The sequence below is a fragment of the Piliocolobus tephrosceles genome, chromosome 4, assembly GCF_002776525.5.
Source record: "Piliocolobus tephrosceles isolate RC106 chromosome 4, ASM277652v3, whole genome shotgun sequence".
NCBI lineage: Eukaryota > Metazoa > Chordata > Mammalia > Primates > Cercopithecidae > Piliocolobus > Piliocolobus tephrosceles.
In genome coordinates this window covers 37877815-37895556 of record NC_045437.1, presented here as the reverse complement: position 1 = coordinate 37895556, position 17742 = coordinate 37877815, and the positions used below count along the sequence as shown (strand labels likewise).

The window sequence follows — 17742 nt, the reverse complement described above, 5'->3', positions numbered from 1 at the left end:
TTCCCATTTATTGCACTACTTTATTCCTAGATCACAAAATATGTTCCTTTAACAAGTTGTGAGGTCCTGACCCATGAAACTCTCACTATTTAACATGAGCTATGTCAAGTACATTTTGCTTAAGTACTTTTAAAATTCAAGAGCAAATATCCCAGGACTTTGGGAGGCCAAGGCAGGCAGATCATGAGGTCAGGAGTTTGAGACTGGTCTGACCAACATGGTGAAACCCCATCTCTACTAAAAATACAAAAATTAGCCAGGTGTGGTAGTGCGCACCTAGAATCCCAGCAACTCAGGATGCTGAGGCAGGAGAATCTCTTGAACCTGGGAGGCGGAGATTGCAGTGAGCTGGGATTGCGCCACTGCACTCCAGCCTAGGCAACAGAGTGAGACTCCATCTCAAAAAAAAGAGAAAATATTTCCTCTCTTCCCCCCGACCCCTGCTAGAAGCAAGTACATCAACTTCACTCTAATGCCAACAAGTCACAGACTGAATTTTACCTCCCTTCTCTCCCTCAAACGCAGCTGCTTCTCTCACCCGCATCTCTGCTTGGCTGGACCCCACAGCTCACTTCTCTCACCTGCATCTCTGCTTTGGCTGGACCCCACAGCCGCTTCTCTTACCTACATCTCTGCTTTGGCTGAACCCACAGCTTGCTTCCTAGTGGCCACATATCCCTTTCCCCAGTTCCCCACCACACTCTGCTGTGCGGCTATTCAAATCAGAGCTTGCCACTTCCTTTGTTCTCATTGCCCTTGGGATAAAAAAAACAAAACCTGAGCATGCACCTCATGGTCCTGTGCATCAAGGCCTGCGCCCCCATCCCCATGTGCTCAGGGATCCAGCACCACAGCCGGCTTTCAGGCCTGGAAATTTCCTAGCCCCTTCTCTCAGGGCCTCTGCTCATGCCTGTTGGGTCTGCTCAGAGCACTCTTTTCTATTCTACTTGCGAAATTAACTTCAATCCTCTTGGGATATTTGGTCTCAAACAGCCCTTTGTCCAAATTGTGGGAGAAGGTGAGGCGTAACACCCCAACCTCATAGCATTTCATCAGTGATCTGCACACACAGCCCATGTGTAGAATACCCTATTTGTGTGTTCACCTCCTCATTCTTTCCAGCGGGCTCAGCGCTGACATTCCCACACTGCGCACAATGCCTGATCTGGGCGCACAGTCTAAAACTCTGGACTGAATAATTTAATCATTTCATTAATAGGCAATGAGTTGTATTTCCCCCAAACACTATTTATGTGTGGAACCTGTTTAACCTCAATTTCTGCTTTGTGGTCTTTACAGCCCTGTTAATAGAGGAGATAAAACTTTTCCCCAATTCAGTGATGTTTTTTTCCTTTAAATATGATGAATTGTCTTTGGGTCATTTCATTCATTGAAGCGGTAAGTTTAATTTGACCCTTGCAGACATCAGCAAGTCACAAGAAATTGACACACACATTTACGCAAAAGTCTAACAGAGGTCACTGATTTGTTACTGAGACATTTGACTCCCACACCTGGCTTCCTTCCAAGCTTGAGCTCTTACTCTACTTTGTCTTCCTATGTCATTGACAAAATCATAAAGCAAAGGGAAGGGGGGAACCATGACCCAGGAGGGTAGGACCATGCAGTTCAGGGTTCCAAATGGCCAGTGCCATCCAGGAGACAGCTCAGTGCCTCTGGTCCAGCTGCAAGTAACTAAGTCAAGGCGCTCTTCCTTTGGCTTGTTTGGGAACAGAGGTGTCCGAGACATTGAGTCTAGAAGCTTCACCCTATCCCCCAGCACGAATGAGAGTACCCTGTCAGACTTGCACTACAGGGAACTTCCCTGTATAAGGGAGATTTTGGTCTAAACAGAAGCAGCATCCTCCTCCTTAACTGGAGGAGGATCTTACATTTCTCCTCAACTTCAGGTATGAGTGATTCAGGCAGCGTTTCTCAAGGCATCCTCTATTCCATAGGACATGAGCCCACCGATGGCCTGGGGCTGCATGTGACTGTCATTCCTTTCTGGGCACAGGGGTGAAGGATGATTCCCACCCTGCCTCTGTCACCTGGAGCAACACAACAAACCTCTCTGTGCTGTGGTTTCTCCACCGTTGTAGTCAGGCTGGGTTGAGTATTATGAGGACGACACAATAGACAAGGCAAAACTCTACCCTGAAGGATCTTGAGCCCTAGAAGTTTACAGAAATAGTCTATACTAGCTGCTTTCCCTTGAAAAGAGGACTCTTATGGGAATCAAATATGAAAACAGATATGAACAATCGCTTTTTAGGAAAATAAAGAAAAAGATCCACTTGGTCTATGGCTAATATTACTTTTTCTAACAAAACAATAGATATGAGTTACCTTTTGGAAAAATAAAGAATGGGATCCATGTAGTCTACAGTTAATGTTATTTCTGCTAATGGTGCTAAGTGCTAGTCTTCCACAATTCCTCCAGCACATCCACCTCAATTTTTTTGTGTGTGGATAATCCTTAGTCTCAATATGACCTTTGCTTCTATGTTTTACTCGTCCCAAATTACCAACGAGTGTTCCCATTAAAAATACAAAAATCAGACTCACTAATATAAGGTGGGATAGTGGAAAGATGTGTTGATAGAAGGGAGTAAACAGCTACATACAAGCATCGCTGTTGTTGAAAATCACCATACCAAGTCTCATTGTGGGAAACTGTCCTTTGAGAGGTAGAATTATAGACTTGATATGAATCCTAAATGGACAGAGTCAAAATTTTATTAAACTTGCTCAGATCTCAAATTTCAATAATGAATATGGAAAGAAACTGAAAATGTTAAAATTAGTGACTTGTATGCTTTACCAAAGGAACTATCCATGCTGTGTCTGTGTACCCAAAGCCTCCACTGCCTGGGTGAAGACCGGAGCCTGGTTGAGCTGACAGAGGGCCCAAGTATAGTCTTAGGCTTCTCTTACCTGCAGGAAAATTCTCAGTTCCTTTCAACGAGAAAACATTCCACTGTCCTTAAATATCCCATGAAAATGACTGAACATTATGTGCATATAGATTACTCTAGTTCCCAGATGAGAAACGGAAATCATTAACCACTAATGTGTCCCAGTGCCCTAGATGGGGACACCTCAGGCAAAACTGACCTAATAATCATTTGAACTAAGTGAAAAATCCACCCCAAAGAATTCAAAGACAAAAAGAGTGTGAAATTCAGTATTTTCTTAATTTAATTTGTTGTGGAAAAAGCCACATGTGAGGCAACAAAGGACACAGGAAATTACTCAACAACATGGCTCCTTGTTGGATGGAACATTAAGTGCTAGTACTTACTCTTCCTTGCATTTCAGCTGGGTACAGGCCAAGAAACTGTCAGGACGCTACATTCAAAAGAAAAATGTTGCCACATGATTACATCTTATTTAGGAAAATCTCTGGGGGACAGAGAAGAAAGAGGTAGGAGGAATGAAATGGTTAATCTTCGTGGCTCTCTGGAATCCAGTATTCATGAGGGCAGACTCAACAGTCTTCTTAGAAGACTGAGAAAACCTATTTTCTTAGTGCATCTCATCCTACCTACCTATCCTTAACTGAAAACACAGAAATGTAATTGTTTACACAAACTGTTTTGAGCTGCTAATGTTTCCAAAACGAGAATTTTTCAGATGTTATAAAAGAAAGCCATGGTGTCTTTTTTTTAAAGATGAGTTTTTAAAATACTGAGCCAAAAAAAATTACTTACCACCCAGACGACATTGGATGTTTCAATCCTACTGATCTGGATCTGAAATACCATTTTCAATTCCTGATGATAAGGAAGGTTGTGGACAGTCCATTGTAAATGCAAACTCTGATGTATAGAATTGGTGGAAACTTTAAGTGATACAGGAGTCAATGGTAAACGTTCAGCCAAAACTGAAAAGATCAAAATGAAGTATGAAATAATATTTAATAGGAGCATGATTGAAAAGTCAGAAATAATTAAACCTTAATATCATCATTATTTAGCTCTGGAAAATATTGCTCATATGTGCATCCTGGAATCAGACACTTTGGAAATGTGGAAGAGAATTTGGAAATCACTTAGCAGACACAGAAATGAAGATCTAGATGAATGAAGTGACTTGCTCAATAATATACAGCAAGTTCATACATTGATAAACAGGTAAACGAAACAGAAGAATCCTTTATTGGACAATCTAACTGGTTTGGAAATTTATAACAAGTCTGAAGAAAAGAAAGAGGACTTTTTGATGGAAATGTTATATTTCTGAAAATCAGAAATGAAAGTTTCCTTTTCGAAAGTCAATATTTTATAGTTTGGTAAAAGACTACAATGTGGGAGCATGTCTTATCCGTAGACATGGTCATTTATGTCTCAATGTATTTAACTTAAAAGATAAAGATTAGCAAGAATTAACTGAACTCTTTCGATGAGACCAGCAAGATACCAGACATTTGATGTGAAACAAAATAACTGTGACAAGGGTCCTAGCTCAAAGAAGGAAGTTAGTTGGAGAGACATGATGAACTCATATGAAATAGTCCAAGAGATTGGAATTTTAGACCAGTTAGTGGTATGACGCAGTCTGTAAAAGAATAGGAATTCAAACATGAAACAGGTTTGCTGAAGTTGGTGGCCTTGGGAAGCAGCAGACTATCTCTTAGGCTGACTGCATAAACCACCAATGGCGCCACTGCAAATGGTTGCACACAGAGGTTTAAGCAGATATATCTGCCACTAGAGACAGAATGTGTCCTGACTGAGTGAGTTAAGTCACTGCTAATTCTTAGAGAAGAACAAATCATGACTTTCCACTTAAGAGGAGAAAAACACCATATAGATTGGAAAATAATTGTGTATTGCTGATTCAACTATTTCAACTGTGAGGGTATCAGAAGTAAACTGGGAGTGGTACAAAGGTATTGAACAGATAAAGCCTGTATCGATAAAATCAGCTGCTATCTGATGACCCATGGCATAACAGATATCATCTTTTAAGCATTCAGTTTTCTAGTTTCAGGGGGATTTCCCCTCCTCATTTGAACCTCTCTAACATTAAGTTTAAATGGTAAGAGACTATCTCATTTTGACAACAAAAAATGGAAACAATCTTCAATACTGAAAAAATGTCCCCAAACTGCCATTCTGCACATGCTATTTTTCTCATAGGGAAGTAAAAATAACAACGAAATTGAGCACATATTATTGACCAGGCACAGTGCTAGGGCCTTTACTTACGCTGTCTCATGCAATGCCTACTACAAAACTGTTAAACAGCAATTTTTCAGATAAGGAAACTCAAGCTCAATTTGGGTAAATAACATATACAAAGCTATGTGAAATTAAATAGGAATCTCTCTAATACCAACACCTGTGTCCCCCTTTACTGTCCTCCAACTGTTAAGACAGAAGCATTGGCCCAATCAAAGTTTGCATGAAATGGAATGTCTGAGAAGTATTTTGCATGGCACCAACAACAAAGTCCTGCCATAGTCAGGACACAGGTGACAGGATGGGGCTCCGTATGGAGCCAGATAAACTGAGGAGTATCCCTGGTGGATACAAGACAAACATGATGTTTTTCATGTGATTGGTCCACACAGTAAAAAGCTTCAGATTCAAATGGGGCATAACCTCAGAATTTGGAGGAACACCTCAGACAACTCATTCTATGAAAGTGAGATGAACAAGAATGCCCATAAAAGGCAAGGGAGCCACAATGGTTACCTTCCCAGAAAGTTACCTCGTGATATTTTGTAAATGTGATGTTGGGAAGGGCTAGGGTGATAACTATAACTCAGTGTGAATTCCACGACCGTGAGTTTGGCAGTGGGTCCTTAGATCTGAATCCAGAGTATGAGCAACAACAACAACAACAAAAATAGCCAATAAAATAAACAATTCTGTGCATTGAATAACAATATCAAAAAAGTGAAAAGACAACCTATAGAATGTGAGAAAATATTTGCAAATCATATATCTGATAAGGTTCCAGTATCCATACTATATAAAGAACTCTTACAAACCAGCAACAAAAAGACAAAGAACTCACTTTAAAAATAGGCAGAAGAGTCTGGGCAACATGGAAAAACCCTGTCTCTACCAAAAAAAATACAAAAATTAGCTGAGTGTCATGGCACATGTAGTCTCAGCTACTCAAGAAGCTGACATAAGAGGATGGCTTGAGCCGGGGAGACAGAGGTTGCAGTGAACCGTGATCACACCACTACACTCCACCTGGGCAACAGAGTGAGACCCTGTCACAACAAAATAAAATAAGTCAAAAGACTGGAATGAACATTTATCCAAGGAAGATATACAAATGGCTAATAAGCAAACGAAAAGATGTTCAATATCATTAGTCACTAAGGAAATTCAAGTCAAAATCACAAAGAGGTACCATTTCATATCCATGAAAATGGCTATAATAATTTTTAAAATGGAAATAACAAGTGTTGGTGAGGATGTGGAGAAATTACAGCCCCTGTACAGCCCCTATAGGATTGTAAAATGGCTCCACTTTGTTGAAAACATTTTGACAATTCTTCAAAAAGTTAACTCCAGCCTGAGTGACAGAGTAAGACCCTGTCTCCAAGATAAACAAGTGAAAATAGAATCACCATACAACCCAGCAATTCCATTTGTAGGTAGATATCCCAAATAATTGAAAGCAGGAATTAAAACAAATAATTGTCCACAAATTCACATCAGCATTATCCACAACAGCCAAGAGGTGGAAACAATGAGACTTTCATCAGTGGATGACCAGATGAATAAACTGTGGTATATACATACGAAGGACTATTACTCAGCCATAAGAAATTGAATACTGATACATGCTACAATTGGATTAACTTCACAAACATCATGCTAAGTGAAAGAAGCCAGATACAAACAGTTTTATACTGTGATTCCATTTGTATGAAATTGCCAGAATAGTAAGTACCATAGAGACAGAAAGTAGACTGGTAGCTGCCAGGGGCTGGGAGAGAGGGGAATCAAGACTAACTGCTTAAGCAGTGGTTTCCTTTGAGTGTGATGAAAATGTTTTGCAACTGAATCAGGTGATGGTTGCATAACATTGCGAATGTACTAATATTGCTAATTTACTCACCAAATGAGTATCATGAATCAATGTCACTAATTACTCATGATAAAAATGCTTGCATAACACAGAAATTGAGTTCCCATAATCCTACTCTTTTATTCTATTGCCAAATTTAAATCATATATATTTTCATTGGATTTTCCCATACACTTTTAAAAAATGTATTGGAATATGTACCCCATTTTACGATTTTTAAAGGACATTTTTTTTAAACCCATAAAGGAAAGTAAAAATAAAATGTTAACAGTCATTATAACAGCAGTTATTTCTGGATGATGAGGTTGAGTGATTTTAATTTTCTTCTTTATACTTTTTGGTATTTTGTAAACGTTCTTCAGAAACATGTATTAGTTTGAGAATCAAATAATAAGTTATATTTTAAAAGAAATACTTTGTTAAGCTATCCGATTCACTCCACTATAATCATACCTCAGAATTCCTCCTTAGATTTCCTAAGCCCTTGTTTGGAGCAATGATTGCAACATGCTGTAAGAGTCTGTTTCTGTGTCTGTCTCCCTGCAGACTGTGAGTGAAACAAGGTTGGGACTCAGCCTTACTCAGCTTAGAGAAACCAAGACTAAGAACATACCAGTTATGGGAAAGACATTCAGTGATTGGTTGCTGAATGAATGAGTCAACTACCAGTCTAAATTTTACTTCTGGAAGCTCTAGACAAAAGAACTCTCTATATTAACATACACTATCAGTGAGTGCTGAATGACTCAGGTGCTCGAGTGACGTCAGTCAAAAATAATCTGGTTAAAAGCAACCTAGGACTTCCTTGGGAAACAGTGGAAAATGCCAAGGTTAAGTCAGAGAGATCGAAGAATCATAAAGATTATTAAACCCAATCCCATTATTTTTCAGATGAAGAAATTGAGGTTAAAAAATGGGAAGTGACTTTGCCACAGCCGCACAATCAGACCAGAACCTAGGGCTCCTGGGTCTCTGTCCAGCTCTCTTTTTATAATGCTGGAGTGTGGCCAAGAAGGCCAGGTTTGGGAATCAGACCAGGACTTAACCACATAATCTCCTCCCACTTTCCCCACCCTGTTTCTCTGACCATCCATAACACTACTCAAGGAAATAAACCATTGTCCATTCATAAGAAGGTTTATCATGCAGCAATTAAAAATAATGTTGTTTCTAGAAGAACATTTAATATCAAAGAAAAAAACTCATCATATGTTGTAGTAATTGTTTTAAGTAATAAAAAAATCCTGAGTATATATATACTATAATTTAACTTTTATTTAAAAACACACTATGTATTTATCTCCCTATCTCTGTCTGTATGTACATATACACAACAGACAGAGGAATATATTGCTGCAGTCATAATCTCTGGCTGATGGAAACATGTACCGAGGGTTAACTGAAGAAAGTCTTGGCTCTGCCTTGTTGATTGGAGAAATTAAGCCAGGTTACTTGGAATAAATCCTCAGCAGAAATTGAGACAAGAAATCCGAACAGTACAGGTCAGAGCAAAGACAGGATTAATTACCAAAGAAAGCATGCTTGACAGAGAAAGCTGGAAGCAGAAGTGAAGACTGGTTGATAGAAAAACAGGGAAATGCATATCTGATCTAAATAAAAGAAGCTGAAAGCATGAGCAGCAGAGCTTACTCTGAGAGCAGAGTGGCTTGTACATAAAAGGCACATAGTAAATAGTGCTGGATCAGAAAATGAAACTTTACTAGAGAAATGAGCTGGGCTGAAAGCTTAGCGTTAGATGCCTGGGATTTCCTGAAGACCCCGTGTAACCAAGTAACTCATTTTTCAAAAAAAAAGAGAATGAGTTACTATTGTTTTATTATTTTCTCTTTTCCCCATTTCCCTCTGTTCCCCACTTCCTACTTAGCCCTTTGGAAATGCAATTATAACCTTTTATCTCCCCTTCACCAGACACTCCCTACAGGGCAAGTTCATCTATTAATAATGATATGCTTAGAAGCTCCAGAGAGAAACTCTCACCCACCAGGAGACTGCCTTGAGAGATAACAGTTGATTTACAAACCAAAGTATGCCCACTGTGAAACTCTCTCCCACCTGGAGAATTTTCAGCCACCTTACAGTCTATTTCTGCCCATAAGGATGCCAACTCAGAAATAATACCACACATCTACAGCCATCTGATCTTTGACAAACTTGACAAAAACAAGAAATAGGGAAAAGATTCCCTATTTAATAAATGGTGCTGGGAAAATTGGCTAGCCATAAGTAGAAAGCTGAAACTGGATCCTTTCCTTACTCCTTATACGAAAATTAATTCAAGATGGATTAGAGACTTAAATGTTAGATCTAATACCATAAAAACCCTAGAAGAAAACCTAGGTAATACTATTCAGGACATAGGCATGGGCAAGGACTTCATGTCTAAAACAACAAAAGCAACGGCAACAAAAGCCAAAATTGACAAATGGGATCTAATTAAACTAAAGAGCTTCTGCACAGCAAAATAAACTACTATCAGAGTGAACAGGCAACCTACAGAATGGGAGAAAATTTTTGCAATCTACTCATCTGACAAAGGCCTAATATCCAGAATCTACAAAGAACTCAAACAAATTTACAAGAAAAAAACAAACAACCCCATCAAAAAGTGGGCAAGGGATATGAACAGACATTTCTCAAAAGAAGACATTCATACAGCCAACAGACACATGAAAAAATGCTCATCATCACTCGCCATCAGAGAAATGCAAATCAAAACCACAATGAGATACCATCTCACACCAGTTAGAATGGCAATCATTCAAAAGTCAGGAAACAACAGGTGCTGGAGAGGATGTGGAGAAATAGGAACACTTTTACACTGTTGGTGGGATTGTAAACTAGTTCAACCATTATGGAAAACAGTATGGCGATTCCTCAAGGATCTAGAACTAGAAGTACCATATGACCCAGCCATCCCATTACTGGGTATATACCCAAAGGATTATAAATCATGCTGCTATAAAGACACATGCACACGTATGTTCATTGCAGCACTATTCACAATAGCAAAGACTTGGAATCAACCCAAATGTCCATCAGTGACAGACTGGATTAAGAAAATGTGGCACATATACACCATGGAATACTATGCAGCCATAAAAAAGGATGAGTTTGTGTCCTTTGTGGGGACATGGATGCAGCTAGAAACCATCATTCTCAGCAAACTGTCACAAGAACAGAAAACCAAACACCGCATGTTCTCACTCATAGGTGGGAACTGAACAATGAGATCACTTGGACTCGGGAAGGGGAATATCACACACCAGGGCCTATTATGGGGGTGGGGGGAGGGATTGCATTGGGAGTTATACCTGATGTAAATGACAAGTTGCTGGGTGCTGACAAGTTGATGGGTGCAGCACACCAACATGGCACAAGTATACATATGTAACAAACCTGCACATTATGCACATGTACCCTAGAACTTAAAGCATAATAATAAAAAATCAAAAAAATAAAAATAAATAAAAAAATTTTAAAAAAGGATGCCAACTCAACTAACCAGTAGATAAGGTACTAAAGTGAGTATGCAGATCCCTATCTGCTCACTTCTGCCACTGCATAGGTCCCCTGCTTGAAAAGTGCCCACTCTCTACTTCAAAAACAAAGCAATCCCCTTAAAGAGGAAAGCCTGTACTTAATACCCTAAGTTAGCTTTGGAATAAAAAGTTGTTTTTCTTTTTTTATACCAGACCTTGCTCATTTTAACTGGACTCTGCAAGCTGCAAGCAACTGAACCTGCATTTCAGTTACACCTGGAGGTGGGGCAGTGGGTCTATTTGAAAATCCTCCTTATTATATGGTTTGACCACTCAGTCCAGTTGCACTGTGCTTAGATTTTAGCAAGTAAGATAGAGTGAGCGAGAGGTATGCATCCTACAAATAAGAAATCCTATTTCCCACTTTTCGGCCCCAGATTAGAAGAGACTAACATCAAACTATGGTTTTCAAGATGCCCAAAGAAGCAGCATAGTAGCATCTTCCCATATACCCTGGACCTAATATAAATAAATCCAGATGAAAGGAATGCCAGACAGAGAATTGAGCAATTATCAGAACAATGTTTCCTTTTCTTTTTCAAGTATCTTTTCATGGAGTTTCAAGGAAGATGAGAAATTCTATGCATATTCCCTGCAAAGATCATTTTCATGAATCCATGGACAGGAACTGCATGAGTAATTACTAGGAGCAAACACCTGTACTCTCCTTTAAAAGAAAAGTACAGCAGGCCGGGCGCAGTGGCTCAAGCCTGTAATCCCAGCACTTTGGGAGGCCGAGGCGGGTGGATCACGAGGTCAGGAGATCGAGACCATCCTGGCCCCGTCTCTACTAAAAAAATACAAAAAACTAGTCGGGTGTGGTGATGGGCGCCTGTAGTCCCAGCTACTCGTGAGGCTGAGGCAGGAGAATGGCATAAACCTGGGAGGCGGAGCTTGCAGTGAGCTGAGATCCGGCCACTGCACTCCAGCCTGGGCGACAGAGAGAGACTCTGTCTCAAAAAAAAAAAAAAAGGCAGGTGCGGTGGCTCACGCCTGTAATCCCAGCTCTCAGGGAGGCAGAGGCGGGAGGATAGCTTGAGCCCAGGAGTTCGAGACCTGCCTGGGTAATATAGTGAGACCCTGTTCTCCACAAAAAGGAAGAAAAGAAAAAAAAAGACAAAAAAATAAAACAAAAGAAGAGCACAGCAAAGAATAAATACAGGAAGAGGAAAATGTAAAGCTTTGTAAAATACAGATGAAAGGTACAAAAAAGTATGAACCAATAGAAACTCTCTCAAGTCTAAGATCTACTTCTAAACGAGTTCAAAGTAATAGGGTATCAATAAATATTTTAGAGGTATTAAATTCTTATTGATTTTATTTATAAAGTTAATTTATCTCAAAATACCTTTCCTTGGGGAGTAGCTAAGTGACAAATATTATTTATCTATAAACAACATTTCAGCATTTAGCATATTGTCTTGCAGAGACTTGAAAGAGTTTCTATTGGTTCGTATTTTCATTGCTTTTACTCATATTTTACTAAGCTAACAGCTTCTCAATGAACATAGTTGAGAGACATAAAAACTTGTACTAACCTAGTGGTCAACACTGATGTGGTATATCCAGTGTCTTTTCTCAGCAAGGTACAGAAAGAACTGCTCTGATTATGGTCTGATAAAATATATCCATCATGAATTTCTAAGGGATTAAGTCTATTTACAACTGCCCTAAGGACCAGTGCATTGACCAGGAAGTCAGGGTCAAGGGGTGGCTTATTAAGAGAGCCATCAAGATGAGAGAGGCCAAGACTAAAGCAACCACTGCTTAGAGAGATTGACAAATCTTCTCATGGGAGATACTCATGAATTTTAAGTAATTCTCAAAGAAAAAAGAACTGTTTAACTTTTTCTCAAAGCACAATGACTTCAATTCCCGACATGATTTTTGTCTTTACTGTTCCTTCCACTTCTTACCTTCACTCTGGTAAGTCCTCAAGGACAGCAATGTTAAGAAGAATGTTGTCTGAAAGACTACAAATAGAGCCATCAGTTCTGGTTTTCTGAAAAATATAAATTACAAAGAAAGAAAATTTTATTTAATTTTCAATCCTGGTAGGTTTCTTTGAGCCAACTGTGGTAGATGAGGCATTAAAGGCTCCCATATTTCTCCCTTCCCTGTATCCATGTCTCTTGTCATGCTACATTAGAGTCCCCCCCCAAAATAGGAAGAGTATATTTCCCTGCCCCATGGGACCTTCTTAGGTCCATAAATAAGGCACAAGTGATAGTGTGCCAGGTAGGATGGTGTGCCAGTTTCTACCTGCTCTTTTGTGTTTCTACCTTTGACATGAAAAGAGTATTTATGCGCTACCCTACTATATTAGTCTGTTTTCATGCTGCTGATAAAGACCTACCTGAGACTGTGAAGAAAAACAGGTTTAATTGGACTTACAGTTCCACATGGCTGGGGAGGCCTCAGAATCATGGCAGGAGGTGAAAGGTACTTCTTATATGGCGGCGGCAAGAGAAAATAAGAAAGAAGCAAAAGTGGAAACCCTTGATAAGCCCATTAGATCTCATGAGACTTACTGACCATCAGGAGAACAGCACAGGAAAGACCAGCCCCCATGATTCAATTACCTCCCACTGGGTTCCTCCAACAACATGTGGGAATTCTGGAATATACAATTCAAGTTGAGATTTGGGTGGGGCCACAGCCAAACCATATCACCTACTGGAACCAGAAGGAGAATGAGCAACACATGAAACACAGACGGCCACCTCAGCTGCTCTAGCTGAGACCAGCCTAGATCAGCCAGCAGCCAGCCAACCCCAGACAAGGGCAGCTCACCTTAGGTAAAAGAGCAATAAATGCTTATTGCCATGTGCCACTGATGCTTGGTGGCAATGGATAACTGATCAAGCAATTCATTCAGACCAAGCAGAGATTGGTAAAGAAAGGTCAAGCAGAGAAACAAGAGTTAAATATGGACAACAAAATCTGATTAGAAAGAGAACAAATACAATAGTCTCAAGAGAGCTAAATTTAAATTAATTACTTGGAGGTGAGGGCATCTCCATTCTTCCCTATCTCCAAATACAATAGTCTCAAGAAAGCTAAATTTAAATTAATTACTTGGAGGTGAGAGCATCTCCATTCTTCCCTATCTCCCTCATTAAAATTTAACCTAGGTTAGCATATTCTCCCAAGAGACTGTCAGTTTTTCATTATTCCAAATAATTTCCGGTTTTCCTTTCCTTAGAAAAGAATTGTAAAGACCCAAAGAGCTTCAGTGATTCATCAGGTACTCTGACCACGGGAAAATCTGTGGACATCAAGAATAAGGCTGGATGACCTCAAAAAGGTTAATACGTTCTTAATTTAATAACAAATGTGTTAGTCAGGGGAAGCACTGAATTTCACTTTTCTCCTTCAAACTCTGACTCAGCAGAGGGCAACAATGAAACAATTAATTTGAAAACAATTTCTGCCTCTGTCCAGCCACCTGGATTTTATCAAAAGCCAGCAATTCAGTAAACCAGATAATCAACTCTTATTGCCTATGTCCTCTATTTTTAAAAATAATATTTTACAGGTAAATGGGAACAACCGTGAAGACTAGAAGAGGGTTAAACCACATGAACAAATTATTCTAGGGTGGTCAGACCTGTCTATAGGTAAACCCAATTGCAAACAGAGGCAAAAATCTGCAAAGAAGAGGTTTTGTTTATATTCCTTTAAGCACCTCTTTCCACTACTTTCTATTTTTGGCAAACATGTCATTCATACTTCTCCAAAATCTCTACTTAAAACTTCAAATAGAAAACACTGAGGGAGGGGCTTCAAGATGGCTAGAGGCACCTGGCACTCACCTCCTCTTAAAAGGACCAGTACAGTGAGCAGATAATCACATGTTGAATATAGCATCGAAGAGAGACCACTGGAATTCAGCAGGGAAGTGACAGAGAACCCCTGAGAAGGAGAGAGAGGTAAAGCAGATGACCCAGCCAGGATTGGCTCAGAGCCAGAAGAAACTCCCTAGCTCCAGGAAAAGTTAAGTGAGAGATCCCCAGTGGTTTATATCACTACTGTGCACTCCTGTAATCCTAGCCACAAGATAGTCCCTCCACCCTTGCCAGCCCTGAGACTAGCATACGGAGCTGTCTGGAGTCTGTGTGATGGCATTGCTCCAGAGAGGGAGTGCGTGTGGGGTCCCTGCCCCCTTCCTCTCAACAGCACAGGACCATGTTGAGAGCCCAGCCCTCATTAGACTACATCCTGTGCTGGGGCCAACAGACCCTGCTCTCCACATTCCTGCAGCCCTGCTGACATCACCCAATATCCATTCAGAGGGCTGTGGTGTTGTAATGCTGACTGGACCCAGCAGTGTGGCTGTGTCCCCAGCACTCTACCTCCCTCAGTCTACATCCTGGGGAACAACTGGTACAGCACACTGGGGAAGCTACCCTCAGAACAAAAGAAGCCAAAGCATGTGCTCCCAAAAGCCGGAGAGTCCGTTACTTGGGATCACTGTTACTGACAGCAACTCTAACCCATCCCCCACCTCCAGCATCAGGGCTGCCACCCACCTGCATGTACTTTTAGGAGGTCTGGGGACCAGCCCACCCCACCAACCACTGTCACTAGCACTGCCTGAGTGCATTGTCCGGGGCCCTGGGGATCAACTTCCCCCATCTACCACAGCTAGCATTCGTGCACAACATCCGGAGGTCTGAGACAGGCTTGCCACGCCCAGCACCACCCTCACTAGTGCCTGCACACATGAAGCGGGGGCCTGGGAATTGATCTGCCTTGCCCACCACCTGTGGCAGCCACTCACACTTTCTGGAGTCCTGATGACAGCTCCCCCCCACCCTACCCAGCCTGCGGGTGCCCACATACATCATCCAGGAGCCTGGGGATTAACATGCCCAGTCTAACACCACCAGCATCTGCACCTGCCTCCTGGAAGCCTGAGCATGAGCCTGTCATCATCATTGCCACCAGAACCCACCTGCATACACTACCTGGAGTCTGGGAACTGGCCTGCCACAACCCATCACAGCCACCACCAGCACTGATGTGCTGACTGGGGCCCTGAGGGCTGACCTGCCACAACTACCATTACCAACACCACACATACTGCCCAAGAGCCAGAAGATCTGTCTGCTGTCTGGAGTCTGTGTGATGGCATTGCTCCAGAGAGGGAGTGCGTGTGGGGTCCCTGCCCCCTTCCTCTCAACAGCACAGGACCATGTTGAGAGCCCAGCCCTCATTAGACTACATCCTGTGCTGGGGCCAATAGACCCTGCTCTCCACATTCCTGCAGCCCTGCTGACATCACCCAATATCCATTCAGAGGGCTGTGGTGTTGTAATGCTGACTTTCTTGACACCCAAGAAAGCCACATGGAGGCCCAAGGACTGGCTTATCCAACCCCACTACCACTGGTGCTTGTGTACATCAGGTGGGCATGTGGGGGCCCAAGGACTGACACACTAGGCCCAGTGCCACCACCACCAGTGGGGCTCAACAACCAGCCTGTCTCACCACAGCTTCCACTAACAACAGCAGACTAAGCCACCAAGGAATTCACAGACACTACTAATGCTGATTACAGCAAAATATATCATACAGAGACTACACTACTGTGTCCAGCCAGAATCAAAACCTAAGCACTCTCTCTACCCAACCAACACTATTGATACAGCTATAGGAAAAAAATGTTTCCCTATGAAAGCAAATCCATAAAATTACAAACAACAACTCTTTCACCAGATGCTCAGATAGCAATGTAAGGACACAAGAAACATGAAAAAGCAAGGAAACGTGATACCTCCAAAGGAACATAATAATTCTCCAGCAACAGATTCCAATGAAAAAGAAATCTATGAAACGTCTGAAAAAGAATTCAAAGTAATGATATTAAAGAAACTCAGAGAGATACAATATAACATAAACAATTCAAAGAAATCAGGACAATTCATATCTGAATGAGAAAATCAACAAAAGAGATATCATTAAAAGGAACCAAACAGAAGCCCTGTACTTGAATAATTCAATAATTGAAATAAAAAAATACAATCAAGAGCTTCATTAGCAGACTAGAATTTCTGAACTTGTATATAGGTCTTTTGAAATAACTCAGTCATAAAAGAGACACAGAGAGAGAGAAAGAGAGAGATACAGACAGATAGACAGAACTTAAATGAAGGAAGAATGCCTACATGACATATGGGACATCACAAGGTGACCAAATACTCAAATTTCTGGTGTTCCATAAGGAAAAGACACGGGCAATGGCATTGAAAATCTATTTAACAAAATAATAGCTGAAAACTTCCCAAGTCTTGCAAGAGATATAGACATCTGATACAGAAAGCTCAGAGATCCCAAAAGATATTCAACCCCAAAAAAGTCAGACAGCCAAAAGTCAAAGACAGGGAGATAATTTTTTAAAAAGAAAGAGAAAAGCATCAAGTCATATATAAGGAAACCTCCATCAAACTAACAATGGATTTCTTAGTAGAAAACTTAAAGGTCAGGAGACAATGGGCTGGTATATTCTAAATGCTGAAAGAAAGAAAAAAACTTCAGGCAAGAATACTGTATTCAGCAAAGCTATCCTTCAAAAATGAAGGAGAAATAGTCTTTCCAAGATAAGCAAAAACTAACGGAATTTATCCCCTCTACACCAGCCCTACAAGAAATGCTTAAGGGAATCGTATATCTGGAAGTGAAAGGATGATATCTACCATCATGAAAACACATGAAAATATAAAACTAATTGGCAGAACAGACATGCAAATGAGAAAGAGCAATGACTCAGATATATCCACTGCAGAAAACCACCAAACTGCAATGATGAACAATAAGAGAGAAAGAAAAGACCAAAGGATATCAAAAACAGTTAACAAAATACAGGAATCAGTCTTCACGAATCAGTAAGAACCTCGAATGTAATGTAAATGGATTAAATTCCCCACTTGAAAGATGTAGGTTGAAAGGATTTAAAAAATGACCCAACTACAGGCTGCTTACAACAAACAAACTTTACCAGTACAGACACATACAGACTGAAAGTGAAGGGATAGGAAAAGATATTCTATGCCAATTGAAATCAAAAGCAAGTGAGAGTACCTATATTTAGATAAAATAGATGTTACGAACCAGAGAAAGA

At 40.6% G+C, this 17742-nt stretch overlaps 1 protein-coding gene across 4 annotated transcripts in view; it reads right to left on the bottom strand.

The window, feature by feature from the left end:
- The window catches only part of OSMR (oncostatin M receptor), a 94761-nt gene that overhangs the window by 60755 nt on the left and 16264 nt on the right, over positions 1-17742 (bottom strand). For 3 of the 4 annotated variants that reach the window (XM_023216485.3, XM_023216484.3, XM_023216486.3), the window contains exons 2-3: positions 12536-12621; positions 3714-3886 (exon numbers count right to left, since the gene is read on the bottom strand). In XM_023216485.3, coding sequence (XP_023072253.2) covers positions 3714-3886; positions 12536-12608 — 246 coding nt within the window. In that variant the 5' untranslated portion in view covers positions 12609-12621. Of the gene's footprint in view, positions 1-3713; positions 3887-12535; positions 12622-17742 lie in introns of those variants that run through there. The other variant, XM_023216487.2, reaches the window with a different exon arrangement.